This window comes from Rattus rattus, chromosome 2 (genome assembly GCF_011064425.1).
Source record: "Rattus rattus isolate New Zealand chromosome 2, Rrattus_CSIRO_v1, whole genome shotgun sequence".
NCBI classification, from domain to species: Eukaryota; Metazoa; Chordata; class Mammalia; order Rodentia; family Muridae; genus Rattus; species Rattus rattus.
Genome location: NC_046155.1, coordinates 154,021,550 through 154,042,210, shown reverse-complemented (window position 1 = coordinate 154,042,210; position 20,661 = coordinate 154,021,550). Strand labels below are relative to the sequence as shown.

General features: G+C 47.4%; 2 protein-coding genes across 2 annotated transcripts in view; one reads left to right on the top strand and one right to left on the bottom strand.

Annotated features, from left to right (window-relative positions):
• Positions 1 to 7,246: 7,246 nt before the first annotated feature.
• Positions 7,247 to 17,844, bottom strand: Dhdh (dihydrodiol dehydrogenase). Its single transcript, XM_032893642.1, has 7 exons — positions 17,560 to 17,844; positions 16,918 to 17,029; positions 15,584 to 15,747; positions 12,676 to 12,928; positions 10,556 to 10,680; positions 8,171 to 8,318; positions 7,247 to 7,969 (listed from the first exon to the last, which is right to left on the bottom strand). Exons 1-7 carry the CDS (start codon positions 17,647 to 17,649, stop codon positions 7,860 to 7,862), a joined length of 1,002 nt encoding a protein of 333 aa, XP_032749533.1. The 5' UTR covers positions 17,650 to 17,844; the 3' UTR covers positions 7,247 to 7,859.
• Tulp2 (TUB like protein 2) overlaps positions 15,141 to 20,661 on the top strand; it is a 37,399-nt gene continuing 31,878 nt past the window's right edge. Inside the window, exon 1 of the mRNA XM_032893636.1 lies at positions 15,141 to 15,261. Coding sequence (XP_032749527.1) covers positions 15,231 to 15,261 — 31 coding nt within the window. The 5' untranslated portion in view covers positions 15,141 to 15,230. The remainder of the gene's footprint in view (positions 15,262 to 20,661) is intronic.

Below are 20,661 nucleotides of genomic sequence, written 5' to 3'. Positions count from 1 at the left end.
GTTTGTTTGTTTGTTTGTTTTTTGTTTTTTTTTGTTTTTTTTTGGTTCTTTTTTTTCGGAGCTGGGGACCGAACCCAGGGCCTTGGGCTTCCTAGGCAAGCGCTCTACCACTGAGCTAAATCCCCAACCCCTCTTCCTTTTGTTTTTAAGCGTTGGGTTTTATCATGGTTCACATCACTGTAATGAATTTCATGTGCACTGTTTTAGCTCATTGTTGGTGGCTCTCACCTACCTTGACTTCCCAAGAGGACTGTACTTGCTTGTTCTCATTCCCTAGAAACTAGCATGCTGCCTAACACATGGTTGTTTCCAAATGTATCATTCAGCCTGGCTGAGTGTCAGAAGGGGACAGTGACTGCCTCTGAGATTCAAGTCTCAGAAGCCATGTCTGTCTGGGCCTGAGAGGTGTTTCACATGAAAATTGAAGTAAAAAGAAAAGTTGGGATTTGCTTCCCCTTGGGTTCACATACTGGAGAAGGTAAGTAGGTCCCCAGTGTCACGTGAAGAGGCTATGGGAAGGGGGGTGTCTACAAACAAGAGAAGGTCTCATGGAACCCTGTTGGGCTCTCTGCATACGGAGTGCTATGATTAAAGGCATGCACCACTTTGCCCAGTGATGAAACTTTTTGTTTCTATTTTTATTTTCTTTTTTTAAGAGAGCAGGTTGTTGGGCTGGAGAGATGGTTCAGTGGTTAAGAGTACTGACTGCTCTTCCAGAGGTCCTGAGTTCAAATCCCAGCAACCACATGGTGGCTCACAGCCATCTGTAAGGAGATCTGATGCCCTCTTCTGGTTACATAAAATAAAAAAAATAATAATAATAATTTAAAGAGAGAGAGAGAGAGAGAGAGAGAGAGAGAGAGAGAGAGAGAGAGTGAGTGTGCAGGTTGTTGGATTGTGGCTGTAGCTCCCTTGGCAGAGTTTCTACCATGCAGAAGTCCCTGGACTTGGTCTCCAATATTGTGTACTCCACACATGGAGACACAACAGCGAATCCCAGTGGTTGAGTTGGGGAGGCACAGAGATAAAGCGTTCCAATACACAGAAAGAGTTTGAGATCAGCCTGGATTACATGACATTCAATCTGAACAAAGAAAAAGACAAAGAAACCCTAAAGAGATGGCCTCCCTGTTACGAGTGCTCAGTGCTCCTAGAGAGGACCAAATTCCCCTGCCAGCATTCACGCTAAGCAGCTTACAAGTAACTGCCTCTAACTCCAGCTACAAGGGACCAAACTCTGTCTTTTGGCCTCTCCAAGTACTGCATACACCTGTGCATATACACATACCTGCACATATGCCCACATACGTTCATATGATTAAAAATCAATCTAGGTGCCTAGAACAAATGAAACTCAAGACAGATGATCAAAATGTGAATGCTTCACTCCTTCTTTAAAAGGGAAACAAGAATACCCTTGGCAGGGAATAGAGAGGCAAAGATTAAAACAGACACAGAAGGAACACCCATTCAGAGCCTGCTCCACATGTGGCCCATACATATACAGCCATCCAATTAGACAAGATGGATGAAGCAAAGAAGTGCTGGCCGACAGGAGCCGGATGTAGATTGCTCCTGAGAGACACAGCCAGAATACAGCAAATACAGAGGCGAATGCCAGCAGCAAACCACTGAACTGAGAATAGGACTCCCATTGAAGGAATCAGAGAAAGAACTGGAAGAGCTTAAAGGGGCTTGAGACCCCATATGTACAACAATGCCAAGCAACCAGAGCTTCCAGGGACTAAGCCACTACCTAAAGACTATACATGGACTGACCCTTGACTCTGACCTCATAGGTAGCAATGAATATCCTAGTAAGAGCACCAGTGGAAGGGGAAGCCCTGGGTCCTGCTAAGACTGAACCCCCAGTGGACTAGATTGTTGGGGGGAGGGTGGCAATGGGGGGGAGGACGGGGAGGGGAACACCCATAAAGAAGGGGAGAGGGAGGGATTAGGGGGATGTTTGCCTGGAAACCGGGAAAGGGACTAACACTCAAAATGTAAATAAGAAATACTCAAGTTGGGGTTGGGGATTTAGCTCAGTGGTAGAGCGCTTGCCTAGGGAAGCGCAAGGCCCTGGGTTCGGTCCCCAGCTCCGAAAAAAAGAAAAAAAAAAAAAAAAAAGAAATACTCAAGTTAATAAAAAAAAAATCAATCTAGGAGGCTGGAGACATGGCTCAGTAGTGGATAAGAGCCCAGGCTGCTCTTCAGTGGCCCCAGGTTCACTTCCTGGCACTTACATAGCAGCTCACAGCTGTCTGTAACTACAGTTCCAGAGGATCTGACACCCTCATGCATGTAGGCAAGACAAAAAAATGCACATGAAATAAAAACGAATAAATAAAAATTTAAATCAAGCAATCAATGTAGCCGGGCATTGTGGTGCATGGTTTTAAACCTAGCACTCGGGAGGTATATGCAGGACCAACTCTGTGAGTTCAAGGACAGCCAGGACAGTAAAGTCACATCAGCAGGACCCAGCCACATTACATCCACAGTCAATAGCAAAGTATGGTGGATGAATGTGTACGTGTCTATGCCGAGTTCATTTTCCCTACTCTTACACAGTCCAGAAGCCCCTGCCTAGGGAATGGGGCCATACACAGTGGGCAGAGTCTTGACACTTCAATCAACAAAGATAATCACCCCCAACCATACCAACAAGTCAACCTAATCTAGACTTTCTTTCCTTAATACTTTTTCCCTAGCCAGGCATGGTGGTGCAGGCCTTCAGTTCCAGCACTTGGGAGGCAGAGGGAGGCATATCTCTATGAGTTCAAGGCCAGACCGGTCTCCATAGTGAGTTCTAGGATAGCCAGGCTGTTACACAGAGAAACCCTGTCTCTAAAACTGGGGTCTATAAATGCTCGAGGCCGGAGAGGAGGGGTGGGTTGTTGTTGGTTGCTGATGGTCGCTGTTTGTTAAGTAGTTGGGCACAAGAAAAGAACAAGAATAAATTAGATATCCTAACATTGCAGATCAAATTTGAGTCTCTGATCCCATGCTCTCCACCTCCCAAATATGAGGCTTTTTATTTTAAAGATCTATTTTTTTTAAAGATTTATTTATTTAATGAAGAGGACATCAGATCCCATTACAGATTCTGTGAGCCACCATGTGGTTGCTGGGAATTGAACTCAGGACCTCTGGAAGAGCAGTCAGTGCTCTTAACCACTGAGCCATCTCTCCAGCCCAAGTGCTAGGCCTTTAGGCACATACCTCTGTGCATAGTCTGTAAGGTTATGAGGCAGTCCTCATACCTGGGGCTCCGTGGGTGCTCTGACCTTCATCTCAGCCCCAAGTTTCCCATTTTGATGCCTTGACTGAGCTAGCATTGCACCGCATTGCACCGAATTGCCACGCACGCCTTACCCGGAAGAAGATATGAAATCCAAAGTACAGTTGTCATGGAGACAATGGTTATTTGCCACCATAATAATAGAAGTTAAAAGGCAAGACATTGGGGTTGGGGATTTAGCTCAGTGGTAGAGCGCTCGCCTAGGAAGCGCAAGGCCCTGGGTTCGGTCCCCAGCTCCGAAAAAAAAAAAGAACCAAAAAAAAAAAAAATAAATAAGGCAAGACATTGAATTGAAAGGCGTGGTTTTAGTTAACGGTTTGTTTTATCTTTAGTTGATGGGCATGTTCGAATGAGTGCAGTGCCCATGAAAGCCAGAAGAGGGTGCCAGAGTCTCCTGAACTGGAGTTAGCCAGACTGATGGCGTTCTCTATTAGAACAGTGAGTGCTCTTAACCGCTGAGACATCTTTCCAGGCCAAAGCTCTGTACTTTTGTTCAAGCTGAAAATTTCCCACTGAAGCATTGCCAAGCAGGATTTAGTACACTCAGTGCCTCTTGCTTCCTGATAAGGGGACATTAGCCAGTTGAGAGGGTATTGGAAAATGTCTAGGCTCTGCCGCCCACACACTCTCTGCTGTGGGCACGCACACAGGCTGGGAGCTCCAGCTCTCCCACCCACAGTTTGTTTGTTTTTTGAGATATGAGACAGGGTTTCTCTGTGTAGCCCTGGCTGTCCTAGAACTTCCTCTGTAGACCAGGCTGGCTTCAAACGCCCAGATATCCACCTACCTCTGGGATTAAAGGTATGTGACAGCACGCCCAGCATCACCCAGCATCACCCAGCATCGCCCAGCATCACCCAGCATCACCTAGCATCACCCCCAGTCTTAATCAGTCCCAACAAGGAAACCAATCTCCAGGGATGAGCAAGCTTGATAACGCTACCCTGGTGATCGGTGTTAGTCGCCAGGTATTCCATGTTTCTTTTTTAAACAAGATTGATTGATTGATTGATCGATTGATTTATTATATATAAGTACATTGTAGCTGTCTTCAGACACACCAGAGGAGGGCATCAGATCCCATTACAGATGGTTGTGAGTCACCATGTGGTTGCTGGGATTTGAACTCAGGACCTCTGGAAGAGCAGTCAGTGCTCTTAACCGCTGAATCATCTCTCCAGAAGAACCCTTTTCTTCAAGACCAGTTTGGGCTTCTCATTGTAGGGCGACAGGACAGTGGAAAATCACCCTGCCTCTGGTCTGTCCCCAAGCCAGGAACTTGGAAATCTCTACTCCCATGACTCAGGGTGAATGGCCAGGCAATCATTCTGGCTACTCCACTTCACCACTAGCACACGGTGCATGTTCCAAAGACTATAAAAGCCTGTCCCTCTGCCCGGCCCAGTCTGTCTCTGTTCTGGGTCAAAGGTAGCTGCCATTAAGGGTTTCTCCCGTGGAATCTCTCGTGTGAGGAGTGTTGTATGGTATCCTTGGCTCCGGATCACCAAGGTACCCTTGCACCAGAAAACTCATTCATTCCTTCCGAAGAAGCACCCTGGCGAGGGTGTGGCTGGGGAACAACAGAGAGGGTTTACAGTAAAAACAGAGGCAAGGTGACTTTCAGGGGCTCAGATGTCAGGGGCTGTGTGGGAACAACCAACAGCCTTGGAACTCATGGCAGATGGCCTAATGGTTAGCACAATCACCATGGGTGTGTCCAGGAGAGGCAGAGTCCCAAAGATTATATGTCCTGAGGACTTGACTCTATTGGGGAGTTTCACTCTGCTTGTTGCCCTCGGGGTCACCCTTCACCCATAGTCTATGGGTTGTATCCAAACTCTAAGGGGGTTTCCAGCCCCTTACTCAGTAGTGTCTGTCACCATTAGAACTTTCTAGGCCGGCCAGCTCCCAAATGACGACACAGAGATCTCTTCTTAGTTATGAAAGCTTTAGGCCTTCTTTTATTTGTTTCCAAGGAGCTCTTATAGCATAAACTAACACATTACATTAATCTATGTCCTGCTGTGTGGCTTGTTACCTCTCCTCACTTTCATGCATCTGACTTCCTCTGTGTCTCGGCGGCCAATTTCCCTCCTCAGATTCTTTCCCTGATTTCTTTACTCTCCCCAGAAGTCTTGCCTATCTTCCCCTGCCTCAGCTCTTTATTAAACCAAAGGCAGTGCTGGAGGAATGTTTACAAACACCATGACCAGAGATGCTCAACAATACCAAAGTCTGTCCTGCCCACACAGAAATCAGCATTTGAATAACACAAAGACAGTCTTTACACAGTGCACATAAAGACCACCCCAGCAAGTGTCATTGGTTCTTACAATAATGACGACTGATCTTCAAACATTGCTGCTGGGGCAGGTTAATGATTCAACCACAAGCCTTAGGAAGAATTTAGAGATATAAATTGTTAGTATAGTATAGCATAATAGTATAGAACAGAATAGTAAGGTTAGGATGTTTTTGTTAATGGCTTTAATGTAGAAAATCTTGGGAAACAATTAAATTTCAGAAAAGCACAGTCTTGATAGATGAGCCTAGGTCTGAAAGCTTCTAGCCTCTGTGCAATCTTATCTACAATGTTTGCATCCTCTGAGACTCACTGCTGAATAAGCTCACCCCTTTTCTTTCTGAACTCTGGCTGGCTTGGCTGTTCTAGCTCAAACTCCTTTCTAAGCTGACCGATTCGATCTGGCTTCTCTTGGCCTCTAACTGAGTTGTTCTACTTGGCCTCAAACTAACTCTGGCAATCTGTTCTAATCTTCTGGGTCCTCCTCATTCTCTGGCCTGTTCTGCCCTCTTCACCTGTGCCTCCATCGTCCTCTCTTCAGCCTGTCTCTGTAAAACTCTCCCTGTAAAACTGCCTCTTTCTATCTCTCTCTCTGCCATGCTCTCTCTTAACCGTCTCTTTCCTCTCTGATCTCATGGGAGTGGGCGCATCCTATTCTGTCAAATCTGATTTGTCACTTTGCCCGCCACTCAACTAGACATCACTTTCAGACATAGGTGCTTCCCTTTACAAAGTAACTTAACCTTCACTGTTTGGAATTAAAGGTGTCTATGCTAAGGGCAGAGTCACACCACAACCAGAAACAGTTTGTTTTTTTTTTCAGTAAATAACACAATCATGGGGGTTCACAGTGTGATCAAATATCCCGCAACAGATATGATTTAATAAAAAATTGTTAATGAGTAGGGATGCACCCTGAGGAATTAAAGTAGAAATGACTGGTTTTTTTTTTGTTTTTTTTTTTTTTTTATGTAGAAGTTGAGATTTGTGATTCTTCTAAGTTTTTTTATTATTACTTTTTATTTTAGTTCCTGAATCTGTTGCCTGCTGTGGATCCCATTTCCCTAACTGGGCTGTTTTGTCTGGCGTAAGTGGGAGAGGATGAATTTAATCCTGCAATGACTCCATATGCCATTTTTTGTGTGTGTGTGTGTGTGTGTGTGTGTGTGTGTGTGTGTGTGTGTGTGTTGTTTCAGGGGAGTCTCCCCTTCTCAGAGGAGGAGGGGAAGTGGGGGAGAGCTGAGCTGTGTGAGGGGGAGAACTGGGAGGAGAGGGGGGCTGATATTGGGATATGAAGTGAATAATGAAAAAAATTTCTTTTCAAGATAAATAACAAGTCATTGATCTTTTCTTTGTAACCACAAATTACAGCTTGCCAGTCAAAGAACTGGCTGAGATGACTCTCTCTGCCTTTCTGTCTCCACTACCCTGGCAATGCCCCTCCCCATACCCTGAATAAATTCTATTCTATACTTAAAAAAAAAAAAAAAAAAAAAAAAAAAAAAAAAAACCTTTCATGCCTACAGTTTGTTAGTCTGTAACAAGTTGCTTAGCTACAAGTGTGTGTGGATTCACGTTAATAATCTGCTCTCTGGGGTTGGGGATTTAGCTCAGTGGTAGAGCGCTTGCCTAGCAAGCGCAAGGCCCTGGGTTCGGTCCCCAGCTCTGAAAAAAAAAAATTAATAATCTGCTCTCTACCTGTATTATATACTATATGTAGTTCAATCATGTAAGGGTATTGGGGACCCGCTGGGCTTTGTTGTTGTTTTTACTTAAACTCATTGTACTTAATTTATTCATTCACTTAAAGATAGAATGTAACCACATTGTAATTTCTAAACTTTTTTTCAATGAGTTTGCTGGGGAATATGGAGGAAAAAATAGAGTTGTTGGAGCCTTGCTTCATCCATCATGTCAGTGTGTGTGTGTGTGTGTGTGTGTGTGTGTGTGTGTGTGTGTGTCCTCCTAAAGTAAAGAGAGAACCTGTTTGGCTTAAAAAGAAGCCTCCTGTGCCTATGTAGTCCACTGACTCCACGGTTCCTCTTCAGACCTGACTCAACAAAGCTGGCCTTCCACACCCAGAAAGGGAGTGGTCTCCAACATGAGAACAGGGGCTGCTCTGCAAATCATCATCATCATCATCATCACCACCATCATCATCATCATCATCATCATCACTCCAAAGCAATGAGGGTCAGCTTAGCGAGCTCCAAGTAGGAAGAACGATTGCTTGCCATATCCGTCCCAGGAGCTGCATCAGCATTTATCCTGGGGGAAGGTGACTCCGATAGCCTTCCTCACCTCCTCAAGGATTTCAGCCAAGAGCTCACTCTCTGCCAGAGGAACTACAGGACTTTCCTTAAGACCTGGGAAGAGAGACCACAGGAAGACTTGTCTAAAACTTCGTCAGACAGTAAGAGGACTATAATTCCCAGAAGCTTTTGCGGTATAGGCAGGGTGGTTTGAGAAGGTGGATAGCCCTCTGTATCCTGGGCTAGGGCTTCAGGGTAGACTAGAACACACTATTCCCCTCAGACCTAGCCCCAGTGCAGTCCACCCCTCCTCACCTTTCCGCAGGCACTCACGGATGTGGTTGGCTTCATAGAGCATGCATGACCCATTTAAAAAATTGTACTCTTTCCCAAGGACAGGCGGAGGGAACTCCTTACGCTCTCCATTCACCACCAGCTCTGTCGGGCACCATAGTTTGTCAATCTGGAAAAAGGTACCAAGTGACTACTCAGCCCTTACCAACAAGGCTCGGGGACTTTACTCCGGACAACACCCTGAGCTCCGGTAACAAGGGCTCTGGCACCTGTGAGCGAAGCATTTACTCCCACTCAGTTTCTGAGGCTCAGGCCTGCCTTCTGCCTGGATTGGGATTGAAGAGTTTGTCCTTAGCGATGTCCCTGTCATACTAAGACCTGTCTGTTGTCCTCCCAGGATCAACCTTAGACTTGAAGACCAGCAGCTCCTTCTGCCACGTAATGAAGGCTTACTACCACAGTGTCCTGGGTGTTAGCACTACAGGCTGTTGTCACTCTTGGCTCTCAGATTTTTTTTTTAAATTTTGAGGCAAGGTCTCCTGTAGCCCAGGCTGGACCCCCAACTCTCTGTGAAGCTGAGGTTGCTCCTGGACTTGATTCTGCCTGAGGTAACGAGTGTGTGTGAGACCTGATTTCCTTCCTATCTGGTAGGAGACCTGGAAGTTAAACCAGCCCTCTGCCCACCTGGAGAGAATGGAAACACAGAGATGGCAGCTGGGACAGGAGCGAGCACAGGATGGTTACACTCCCTCAAAATGCAGGGGAAGTTCAAATTATTCTGGAGCTTAACTTGTTATATAGATGATTTCTCTCATTAAAAAAATTTTTATGACGTGTTAGGGATCAAATACACTATCGGGTACACACCAAAAAAACAGCTCTACTACTGAGCCCTGCCTACAGCCCCTCACTGGAAGATTCTAAGCAGGTGCCAGACCATGGACCTCTGTCTCCAGATCCCCTTTGTGCTTTTTTTTTTTCTTTTTGAGGGCTGGCTGAGTAGTGCAGACTGCCCTTGAAATCCCTCTGTAGCCTAGGATGGCCTGGAGCTTGTCATTCCCCTGCACCTCTAGACCCAGCAGGACTTCCTTTCTTTGACAGCTAGGCATCAAGGGCAGGCTACCACACATGCCATCAAAGTCTCCCACTGAGCCACGCGTGCAGACCAAAATCAGGACTTATTTCTAACGATGGCATTCCAGAAATCTAGGAAAACGTGATCTCTGGTGATACACTGACAGTGTCTGGAAACAACTAGAAAGAAAGATCACGCATACAGCTGGAATGTTCGAGGCATGGCTGGAAACAATGGGAAAGACCGCTCATACACTCATACACCTGGAATGTTCTAGGCTAGGCTGGCATGTTTGGACCTCAACTGTTCACAGAATCAGATGTTTGTGCGCATGTCTTCCAGCAGGCGGAGCTATTTCACAAACTTGTGAGTTTCTGAGACTGGGATCAGACAGCTTTGTAGCCGGTCTTTTGCTATGTTGTGGGTTCTTTCTTTCTTCCGCCCTTTTTCTTCCATCCTTTCAAGTCCCTAACACTAGATAGGAGAGGAAAAAGGATGGAGGGGAAGGGGCTATGGCACTGTTAGACTGCTTCCTGCTGATGAGGGCCATCGAGTTCCTTGGGGCAAATGTGATCTTCACCGTCAGGATTCTAATTGTCTCTTTGTTTTACCAAGCGAAATCACCAGCGACTGAACAGACCACTCTGGCTCTTGGCCCAAGCATTTACAGACCCTCTGAAAAGTCCCCAGAACACCAAACGTCACACTCGGCAGAAACTATCTGCAGCTGGCAAAATCATGTCCCCGCCAAAGCACGAGGCAAATCACAGTCTGAAGCAGCCCCATGTCCCACATCTGGGATTAAAACGAAAAGACATTCCTCTTTCTTTCTTTCTTTTTTTTTTTCTTTTTTTTAATGAAACCCAAATTCTCACTGCACTGCTTCCTCACCGTCACGGCCTAAACAAGCTGTATGGAAAGCTTCCGTTGTTACAGAACAAAAGGGTTCCTCCTCCATGCCTTCCCCATGAAACCCACAGGTCTGCAACCCTGAGCCAAATAAACCATCCCTTCAGTCGGGTATTTGGCAGCAGAACAGGAGAAGTAGCACATCCGGCCAGAAAGCGCGTGGGGCTGGGGAGTAACTGGGTGTCGGGGCAGATGTTTAGCACTCGGGAAGACTAGGCTTCCATTCCTAACGCCAAACCCATACAGCAGAAGAACTCACTTGTCCCAAGGCCTGAGGGCATGAGACTGTGGCTTCCGAGACCCAGCCCCCACCCTGAGCACGAGCGCCCCAGAAGCACGGTAAGAAGAACGTTGCTTCAACTCTAGGCCTCCCCTCTGCGGTTGCCGCACAGCCCCCGGCACTTGGCCATGCGCCGTCTCACCTGGGCCATGCCCTTGGTACCATTCACGTACGCTGTGTTGGGGAGGTCGGAGGAGATGCTGCAGGTGAAGCTGCCGTGAAGCCCTCCCGGGTACTGAAGTAGTACGCTGACCGTGTCGTCCACTCCTGGGAAGAAGGCACGAGTGAGCACGGGGCGGAGTCCTGGGTCAGACACATGGCTCGTGTGCTGTTGTTTCGTTTTGGTTGGTGTTGCTGGGTTCTACTTGTTGGAGACAGAATCTCCAGGAGCGCAGGCTCATCCCAAACTTCCTGCTTATTTGACAATTATCTCCTGATCCTCTTCATTTCACAAGGATCACAAGCAGACGCCACCATGCTTGGCTGAAGAGTGCTGGTTTTTAAGTTTCTATCGTGTGATTAGTGTGCATATGTTGTGCATGTAGAAGGACATGTGCCACCACACGTATGTAGAAGCCGGAAGACTCCAGAAAATTCTCTCTTCCCATCTTTTCCTGAATTCTCGGGGCCAAACTCTGGTCTCGAGGCTTCCCTAGTAGACACCTTTACCGGCTGAGCCTGCTCACCTGGCCTGTTTTGTTTTTATGGAACAGGGTCCCACTCTGTAATCCGGGCCAGCTCTGAACTCATGGTGTCTTCCTCTCAGCCTCCCAAAGGCTGGAGTAACTATGAACCACAATACCCTGAATTAATTATGTACTTTGAATGAGTAATTTTATGGTATCTCGGGGCTGAAGAGATGGCTGGGGGTGGGGGGCTTTGCTGCTTTTACAGAGGGTGTGGGTTCAACTCCCAGCACCCACAGTGGGCAGCTCACGACTGTCTGTAACTCCAATTTCAGGGGATCCAATTCCTCTTCTGACCTCTGCAGCAGTCATACAGTGCACGGGCACGCACACACACACGAAAATAAAATAAATCTTAAAAAACAAACAAACAAACAACTGGCAGGGTGGTGGTGCACTCCTTTAATCCTAGCACTCATGAGAGGCAGAAGGATATTTGGGTTCAAGGCCAGCCTGGTCTATAGAGTAAGTTCCAGGACAGCCAGGGCTACACACAGCGAAAGCTTGTCTTGAACCCCCCTCAAAACAAAACAAAACAACCCGATACACAGTGCCAACCATGGTGACACAGACCTTTAATTCCAGTACTCAGGAGGCAGAGGTAGGCAAATCTCTGTGAGACTGAGGCTGGTAAGCTTTGTTTATAAAATAATTAATTAATTAATTAATTAATTAACCAACCAACAAAGAGTGCTAAAAGGGAAGAGATTAGGTCTCTTTCATGGTATATGTTCAGGCCTTGGGTTCTATTTACTATTTCAAAAGAAAGCTAGGAGGAGGCTGGAGAGATGGCTCAGGAGTTAAGAGAACTGGCTGCTCTCACAGAGGACCCAGGTTAAGTTCCCAGCACCCACTGGCAGCTCTCACCGGTCTGCAACTCTAGTTTCAAGAGATCTAGTGACCTCTTCTGGAGGGTACCTGGCATGAAAGCAAACCAGTCATACACAAAACATAAAGTTGTGTGTTTTGTGTTGAAGACAAGGTTTCTCTCTGTATAGCTCTGGTTGTCCTGGAACTGGCTTTGTAGACCAGGTTGGCCTTGAATTCATGTATATTTGCCTGCTTCTGCCTCCCCAGCGCTCGGATTAAAAGTGTGCACCTCCACTGCCGGGAATCAATTGTTTACATTTCTTAACTGCTTCTCATTTGCCTTAACAGTTATTTTAATTCTCCATTAACACCCACAACACGCCCATTATTAACATTTGACCAGTCAAGTAGCCGTCCAGTCTCAGATCACATGACAGCCCAGTGAAGAGCAGACCTGTGTGAAAGGGTAAATGTGCGCAGGATGGATTTGAGAGGATTCTGAAAGAGACGTTGGGTCCCGTCCACATTTCCTGAAATGTTAGTTCTTTGAATTGCATTTCCCAGAATGCCACGGAGCAGCTACTTGCTTAAACCATGCGCATTTGTGCCACTAGCGATTCTGGGGGTAGTTCTTTGTGTCTGGTTGAGGAATCTCTCCAGCTACCTAACTTGATTTCTCTGGGGAGAGGAAGGGGGGGAGGGGGAGGGGAGCAGGAGATTGGAGAGAGAACGCCACCTATCGCCATCAGCCAAGACTACGAAATACCTGTTTCATGAATCCTCCCCACAGCTGAAATCTTCTCTGGTTTCTGAGCACCAAAGACCATGGAGAAGAACTGGACACAGTAGATGCCTAGGTCCAGCAGACTACCGCCGGCCTGGTTCCAGTCTGTGGCCCGGGGTACAGAGCTTAAATCCCTTCCGAATTCTGCCCGGGCCACTCGTAGGTCTCCGATAGTTCCTTGGACCAAAACTTCCTGCAGAGCCTCCATAGCAGGAAAAAACCGGCTCCAAATGGCCTGCAGACCAGAGAGGCGACCCCAAGGAAACAGAGGCATCAGTACTAAGGTAATCAGCCTAGGATCTCCCTTAGGATCCTAGTCTTGAGGGATATCTGCTCCCCGTACCCAAAACACGGTTATCTTTCCATAGCAAGAGCCCCCAATACAAGGTCCTTCCTTGACCTTCCCCACTGGGACCATCACCCCAGGTTCCATTTATCAACTGTCTCTGTCCCATACATACACATTTTTTATTTATTTATTTTTTTGTTTGTTTAGACAGGATATTATGCAATCCAGGCTGTAACACATATTACGTAGCAGAAGTGAGTCTCAATGGAGAAGCTGTCTAGATCAGATTGCCCTGTCAGTGTGTCTGTGTGTGTGTGGGGGGGGGGGGAGCGCCTTGATTTTAATTGCTGTAGGAGGGCCCAGCCCACTGCAGGCAGCACTGTTCCTTGGGCAGGTGGGTCTGAAACGTCGCTAGCCCTTTAAAACCTGTATTGGTGGGCACAGCAGCGCATGGCTTTACTCGCTGCACTCAGGAGACAGAGGGACCACTGGGAGTTTGAAGTCACCCTGGTCTTTTACATAGCGAGTTCCAGGCGAACAAGGGCTATGCAGAGAGACACTATCTCAAAAATAAATAAATAAATAAATAAATAAATAAATAAATAAATGGAAGAAAGAAAGAAAGAAAGTCTTTTCTCCCTCTCTCCAAACCCCCTTGAGGCTAAAGCATGCCCCACACAGTCTGAGCAAGTTCTGCCACATTTGCTAGGGATTATGACACTGTCATCCTAGGACAGCCCTGCCGACTTCACTTTGGGGTGACTTCCTTTTCCTTCTGAGAAAGGCATTCATGTAGTTCGGCTCTTTATGAGCTGAGGATAACCTTGCACTTTTAAGTCAAGTTTTATTTTATCTGTGAATCTGTGTATACATATGTGCATGCTTCCAAAGGTCAGAAGAGGATGTCAAATCCCCCGAAACTGGAGTTACAGATGACTGTGAGCTGTGTGGGTACTGAGAACTGAACTCTGGTCCTCTGGAAGAGCAGCCAGTGTTCCTAACACCTGAGCCACCTCTCCAGTTCCAGCCTTAAAGCCACTCTCCACTCTTTCTTCTCTCTCTCTCTCCCTCCCTCCCTCCCTCCCTCCCTCCCTCATTCTTTGAGACGACACAATCTTGTAACTCTGGAAGGCTGTCTTGGAACAGAAAGATCCGAGTGTTAAGATTAAAAGCGTCCACTACCATGCTGGACGGCCTTGAATTCTCCTCCTCCTGCCTCTGCCTCCTTCCCAGTGCCAGGAGGACAGAAGGGAAGCACCACACTGCTTCACGAGGTGCTGGGGACGGAACCCTGGGCTTCCTGCATGCCAAGCACGCCCTCTGTCCACTGCATTACATGCCAGCATCTCTCAGTACCTCTTAGTTGGTTTTCTTCCTCCCTTCTTCTTTCCTTCCCCCTTCCTTTCTTTTTTTTTTTGGTTCTTTTTTTCGGAGCTGGGGACCGAACCCAGGGCCTTGTGCTTCCTAGGCAAGCGCTCTACCGCTGAGCTAAATCCCCAACCCCCCCCCCTTCCTTTCTTGAGACAAGGTCTTATTGTGTAGCTCTAGCTAGCCAGAAATTTGCTGTGTAGACAAGGCTGGACTCAAATCCAGAGAGACCCGACCGCCTGCCTCTACCTCCTGAGTGCTCGAGTTGAACACCTGACCTCTTCTTGGTTGACTTTAGAAACAGTCACTGGTTTCAGGGGCTGGAGAACAGCTCAGTACTTAAGGGCACTTGTTCTTGTAGAGGACCCAGGTTTGCCTCCTACCAGGCAGCCATAGGGTACTCACAACTCCTTCAGTTCTGGGGGATCTGACACCAACTTCTAACTTCTGCGGGCACCAAATGTATACAAGGCAAATTAAGTCAAATTAATAACTAATAGAAAGGTTTTTCTTTTAATCACTATTTTGAAAGTCGTACAGTTTGATGGCAAATTTTGAGTCTCCCCTTAGCTTTGCTATAGATGACTGGAGCCAGGTAAGGAGTTATAGACTCCCTTGCCTCGGATGTTCCCTCCCCTGTACTGGGGGTGGAGTTCTGCGGAAGTAGTCTTTCATTATCTCCTGGTATCTCCTGTTCTCCCAGAGAAGGAAGCTTTCATTGTCTAAACTCTTCCTGGGAGCAGAGGCCTTAAAGGCTGAGTCTCCGTTCTTATCTGTGGGTTCCTAAGGTCCACAGAGCAAGCAGCACCCTGCAGAACGGTGTGGGTGCATCTGAAAAGCTGAGCTCCTGCATGTCATGGGACGATCCTGAGCTGCTGCTATGCCTGACACACCTCCCCATGACTCCCTAGGTAAGTCTGGCCCCCCACAACCCCTGAACAGATGGCCTCTGTCTTTCTTTGGTTTTCTTGCTTTCTAAATAAATACTTTTCCTTCAAGTGGGGCGAAATCAAGTTTGTGACTAGATGCTAGATTCGATTATATCCTGGCCAACACAGAGACTCTGATCCTTTTGTGTCGGTGTGTGTATATGTGTGTGTGTGTGTGTGTGTGTGTCTGTGTGTGTGGGTCTGTGTGTATAGTGGGGTATTTTGACTGGGCAAACCTGGGCAATCATGTTTAGTACTGGTAGGTGGTACTATGTGGATGTGACAGGGGCCTTTCCAGGCTTACCTCCATAAGGAAGATGTCCTGAGTACGGGCTTTGGCAACCATCTCCCGAACTTCTGCTGTGTTCACGCCCATGGGTTTCTCACAAAGAACAGCCTTGCCTGCTGCCAGGCAGAGGAGTACCGCTGGCTTATGCTGGGGGTGCTGGGTGGCGATGTAGGCCACCTCTAGGGTAGGAGGAAAGAAGAGGGGAGGTCAACAGCACTGCCATTGGGAGGCCTGGCCGCCAAGGTTCAGGGACAAGGCTGTGAATGCAGCCCTAGTCCTCTCGTTGGGAAGAAACTACCAAGCTCTTGTGCAGCGGCAATTTGTAAATGTTGGGACGTGGGGCTGCTTCAGGTTGTCCACAGCGGCTGACTATGGTTTGCCTCGCGCTCTAGTGGAGCTGTGGTTCTGCCAGCCGCAGAGAGTGTCTGTTATTTTGTGACACTTGGAATTCTGTCGACTTTTCAGAGGGTTTATAAATGCTAAAGCCCGGAGAGGTATTGTTGCTTGAGGTTTGTTAAGTAGTCATGCATAAAAAAGAAACAACAAGAAGAAATTAGATATTCTGACAGGGAGGATCAAACTTGCCCATAATCAGCAGGAAGTAGTCTACTGATAACATCCTCCCCCGTCCCCTTCTGAGCCCTGACTTTATTCAAGGATTTTTCTTCCCTCTCTGTCTTTTTTTCCCTCTCTTATCTAGTGTGGAGAAGAAAAGAGGTGGAGAAGGGTGGAAGGAAGAACTCACAAAGTAACAAAAGGTAGCTACATTTTGGGGATGCTGAGGCAGGAGGACAATCAATTGGAGACCAGCCTGGTCTACATAGTGAGATCTATCTTAAAAACCCAAGGGGTCAGGCATGCTAGCCCACACCTTTAATCCCAGCACTTAGAAACTGGAAACCAAGGCAGGTGGATCTCCGTGAATCTGAGGCTACCCTGGTCTACATAATAAAATTTCAGGCAAGCCAGGGCTATACAGCGAGACCCTTTCTCAAAATAAAACAAAAGTGTTGGAATACAGCTCGGTAGGGCTTTTGCCTAAAGGATGAGAGGCCCTGGGTTCCATGCCCAGTACTGCAAAATAAATAAATCCTTACCAGATTTTCTAGCCCTGTAAAAAAAACTTAAAACCAACCTTGGCTCTGAGACCTGGCATCTAAACACAATTTACTATTGTTTGGCTAGTCTCTGGTCACGAAAATTCCTATTAACACTGCCTCCTAGCCAGGTTGAACCTGAGCCTTTTCAAAGCCCACCCCTGGAGTCAGGCGCATCTGCAGTCAGACCTTTACCACAGCACAGGTGTAAAGCCTAGCTCTGCTCCCACCTCCGTCATCCAGGCCACTCACCCACATTTGGGTCCTTGGCCAGTTCCTCATAGGAGCCATAGGCCTTAGGGATGTTGTATTTCTGTGCAAACTCCTCCGCCCGGTTCAGGTCCCTTGCAGCTACCGCTACCACCTAGTATTGGGTTCAAAGGGTTGAGATGAAGATGAAAGCAGACAAGACACAAGCAACGGAGGAGGCTGCAATGGGGAGCCTCTGGCCTCCTCCAAGATGGCTAGGGAAGATAGTACTGTCGAGGAGGAGAAGCAGACGGACGGTGGAAAGCCAGACTTAGGCTGTGCTTGGTACATGGCAAGACTGAATAAAGAGAAAAGGGAGTCTCTACGTGAGCCCAGGATCCAGTCTCCAACTGCACAATGGCGCCTCATCCCAGTAGCTGACACCTACCCCCCCTCCGCAAACCTCAAGCACCTCAGGTTTACAAGACTGGGTGAAGAGGAGGAGTGAACTAAAAACAAGTCTCTTATGGTCTGGGGGGGGGACCAGAAAAAGGGTCTCCTCTTCGCAGAGTCACCTTCCGTCTCAGACCTAGGGACTCTACTCCCTCACACTGGGGGCTTCCCGGTTCCTCCGACTAGAGACTCTCCCTTAGAACCACGGCTCCACTCTTCCCTCAGACCCAGTGGCTTCCGAGGGAGGTGCACCTGGTGCTCCGAGGGAGGCAGTGAGCTCAGCACGGTGGTAAAGTCGCTGGCAATTAAGCCAGCCGACACGATACCCCAACGCAGCGCCATTTTGGACTTCTTCTGCCTGCAGGGGCTGGAGGCGGGGCCAATGCAACCTCGCGCTACTCGCCGCCGCCGCTTCTTCCGGAGGAGCAGCGCTCTGCTCTCCAAGCACAGGCCTTGGCTGACACTTTGACCCTTAGGGACAGGACTGACGAGTTGTGTGTGAGAGAAACAGTCATTCTCCACTGCTTTGTGCTCTGGCTCACTCGAGCTCTCTCACCCTCTTGCTCCCTTCTCCTCCTACCCCTCTTCCCTCCGTCCCTCCCCCTCCTACCCTCCTTCTCAGTGCCTAGCTCTTGCCCAGGCAATTCACAGTATAGCCAAGGCAATCCTCTTGCCTCAGCTTCTTGTAGTGTAGTGATACAGGCATACACTACCTTGCCTGTCTTTTAGGCGTCTTTTTACTTTTTATTTTGAGACAGGGTTTTGATAGTTGTTATAAATTCGTCTGTGATCTCAAGAAAATGACCACAGGATCCAAAGTATTTCTGACAAGGCAGAAAATTTTACTTCTGCAGAAGGGTGCACAGCCTTGTCAAATCTAGCTAGACACAGCCAATAGGGACCCACTTTGCTTTTGTTGTTGCGTGTGTGTGTGTGTGTGTGTGTGTGTGTGTGTGTGTGTGTCTGTGTCTGTGTCTGTGTGTGTCTGTGTATGATCTTCCAGGAGATCCAATACCTTCTGTCCTCTGTGGACCCCAGGCATGCACATGGTACGCATGCATGCAGACAGACAAAACTCTTAAACAGGTAGAATAAATTAAAGAGAAAGAAAAGGTGGTGATGGAGGAGGAGGAATCCTTGGAACCAGACTTACAGATGGTTGTGAGTAGTTCATTATCTGAGCCCTCTCTCCACCCTTGGATTATGTCTTTGCAAGTCTCTTTATTGATGGAACTTGATTTATCTCACTTAACGTTTAGAAAGTATGTGCATCTCATTGGTAATAGTTCTTCATTTATAACACAATTTCATTCTTTCTTCAAATCCCCTGAACACTGTCTGACTGTGCCCAGGTGATCACAAGGCACGTGTTTAGTAAGACATGGGAGTTTTATCAGTTATCATTGCTTTTAATTAATCATTGAACTAACTGGTTATGTAACAGTGATTTCAGGACTAGAGCAAGGGAAGCCATGGCTGAGGTCCTTTTCCCGTCCCATCTCCACACAGCCTTTGACAGGAAAGAGCCTTCCCTGACACAGGTGCCACAAGTACACATGCTTAAGATAACAATCCTCGGGGTTGGGGATTTAGCTCAGTGGTAGAGCACTTGCCTAGCAAGCGCAGGGCCCTGGGTGCGGTCCCCAGCTCCGGAAAAAAAAAAAAAAATAACAATCCTCCTGCCTCAGCTTTCAAAGCAGTTAGTCTTTTTATAACTGCTGGAGTAGGGACAGAGTTGTCTTCAGTGTCCCTCTGTGTTCCTTTCCTGGCTTAGGGCTGGACCTTCCAGGGATCACTTTTCTGTTCTGGAAAACTGAAGTTTCTACTTAAAAAAAAAATTTATTTATTATTATAAGTACACTGTAGCTGTCTTCAGATCCCCAATACAGATGGTTGTGAGCCACCATGTGGTTGAACTCAGGACCTCTGGAAGAGCAGACAGTGCTCTTAGCCACTGATCCACACCCCACCCCCACCCCCACCCCCACAGTTTCTACTTCCAAGAAAGTCTTACAAGGATTATGGCCTATTATGTAGATATTCTCAACTGGTTGGCAAAGTCTACCTTCACCAAGACAACATCCAATTTCCCTCACCTGTAAGAGCTTGGTAGCTGGAGGCTAGAGAGATGGCTCTGGTTAAGAACATGTGTTGCTCTTACAGAGGACCTGCATGTTCCCAGCATGTATCCACATTGCTCACAATCAACTGTAACTCCAGCTCCTGGGGATCTGATAGCCTCTCTGAATTCTGCTGCCCCTGCATTCTTATGGCATACACACAAGGACAAACACGTACTCAGAGCTAAAAATAAACCTTTTTAAAAAGGCTTGATGCAGGCAGGACTTGGTGGCACACACTTTTAATCATAGGATGCAGAAGAAAGTAGATTTCAGTGAGTTGAAGGCCAGCCTGGTCCAGAGTTCCATGGTAGCCAGAGTTGCATAGTGACAGCCTGCCCCAGAATGGGCCTTGGTGTGGGAGGGGCCCCACCCCTCTCTGAGGATCTCTACTGTGTAGCTACTGTGTTGTGTAGTGTTTTTTTGTGGTTGCTTTTCTGTGTGCATCATATATGTGGTGCCATCTTGGGTAATAGAATACATTTACCCAGAACCATGGCTGCTAACCAGTGGTAGCCAGGTCTAAGGTAATAGGACTACTGGCACTTCCTGGTAGATAGAAGAGTCACAAGACTGGTCCCTAAGACTCCAGCCATTACTCCTTTCTGTGAAAGCACAGCCTTGGGTGATCTTGCTAATGTGAACAGCTTTGTAGTACAGCTCCTGTGACATCATCTTGTGTCATGTGGGGGGACTTGGTCTGGACATAGCCATTTGGGAACCAATGCCCTTATGTAAATGAAGACCTCCTAATTTCTTCTGAGAATGTCTCACAGGTAGCCATCCTGGTGTTCTCATGGCTACCGAGGACCTCAAGACCAATGGGACATGAGTGGGAAGCTACATGGACATGTGCTTTGGGGAGCAGAGTTTCACACTGACAAGATCCAGTCTGGATGTTGGTGCAGATGTATGTGATATCTGGAGTTATCAGTCATGTGGGACCATGAAGGGCATACAATGTCCCAGTAACTGACACAGCAGACGGAAGACTGGAAGATTTCCTCCTAACACTGGAACTGTTGTTGCTGTAGACATTGGTATGTGGGACCGAGAGCCGTGTTAGGCATACTCAACTCTCTACCTTTAGTGGCACAGCCTTGTTGAATTGGCTCCAGTGGACCAGTGATCCCAGGAAGCCACCTGCTTCTGCCTCCCCATTGTGGGATCATAGATGTTTTATAATGGGTCACAAGAATCCAAACTGAGCTGCTCATGCTTGCACAAGCACTTT

Coding starts and splice junctions, on each gene's coding strand:
- Dhdh (XM_032893642.1), bottom strand. CDS start 17,649: ATGGCGCTGCGTTGGGGTATCGTGTCGGCTGGCTTAATTGCCAGCGAC. Junction 8,319..10,555: donor GTACCAAGGGCATGGCCCAG/GTGAGACGGCGC, acceptor ACCTTTTTCCAG/ATTGACAAACTATGGTGCCC. Junction 7,970..8,170: donor CCGTGAGTGCCTGCGGAAAG/GTGAGGAGGGGT, acceptor CTCTCTTCCCAG/GTCTTAAGGAAAGTCCTGTA.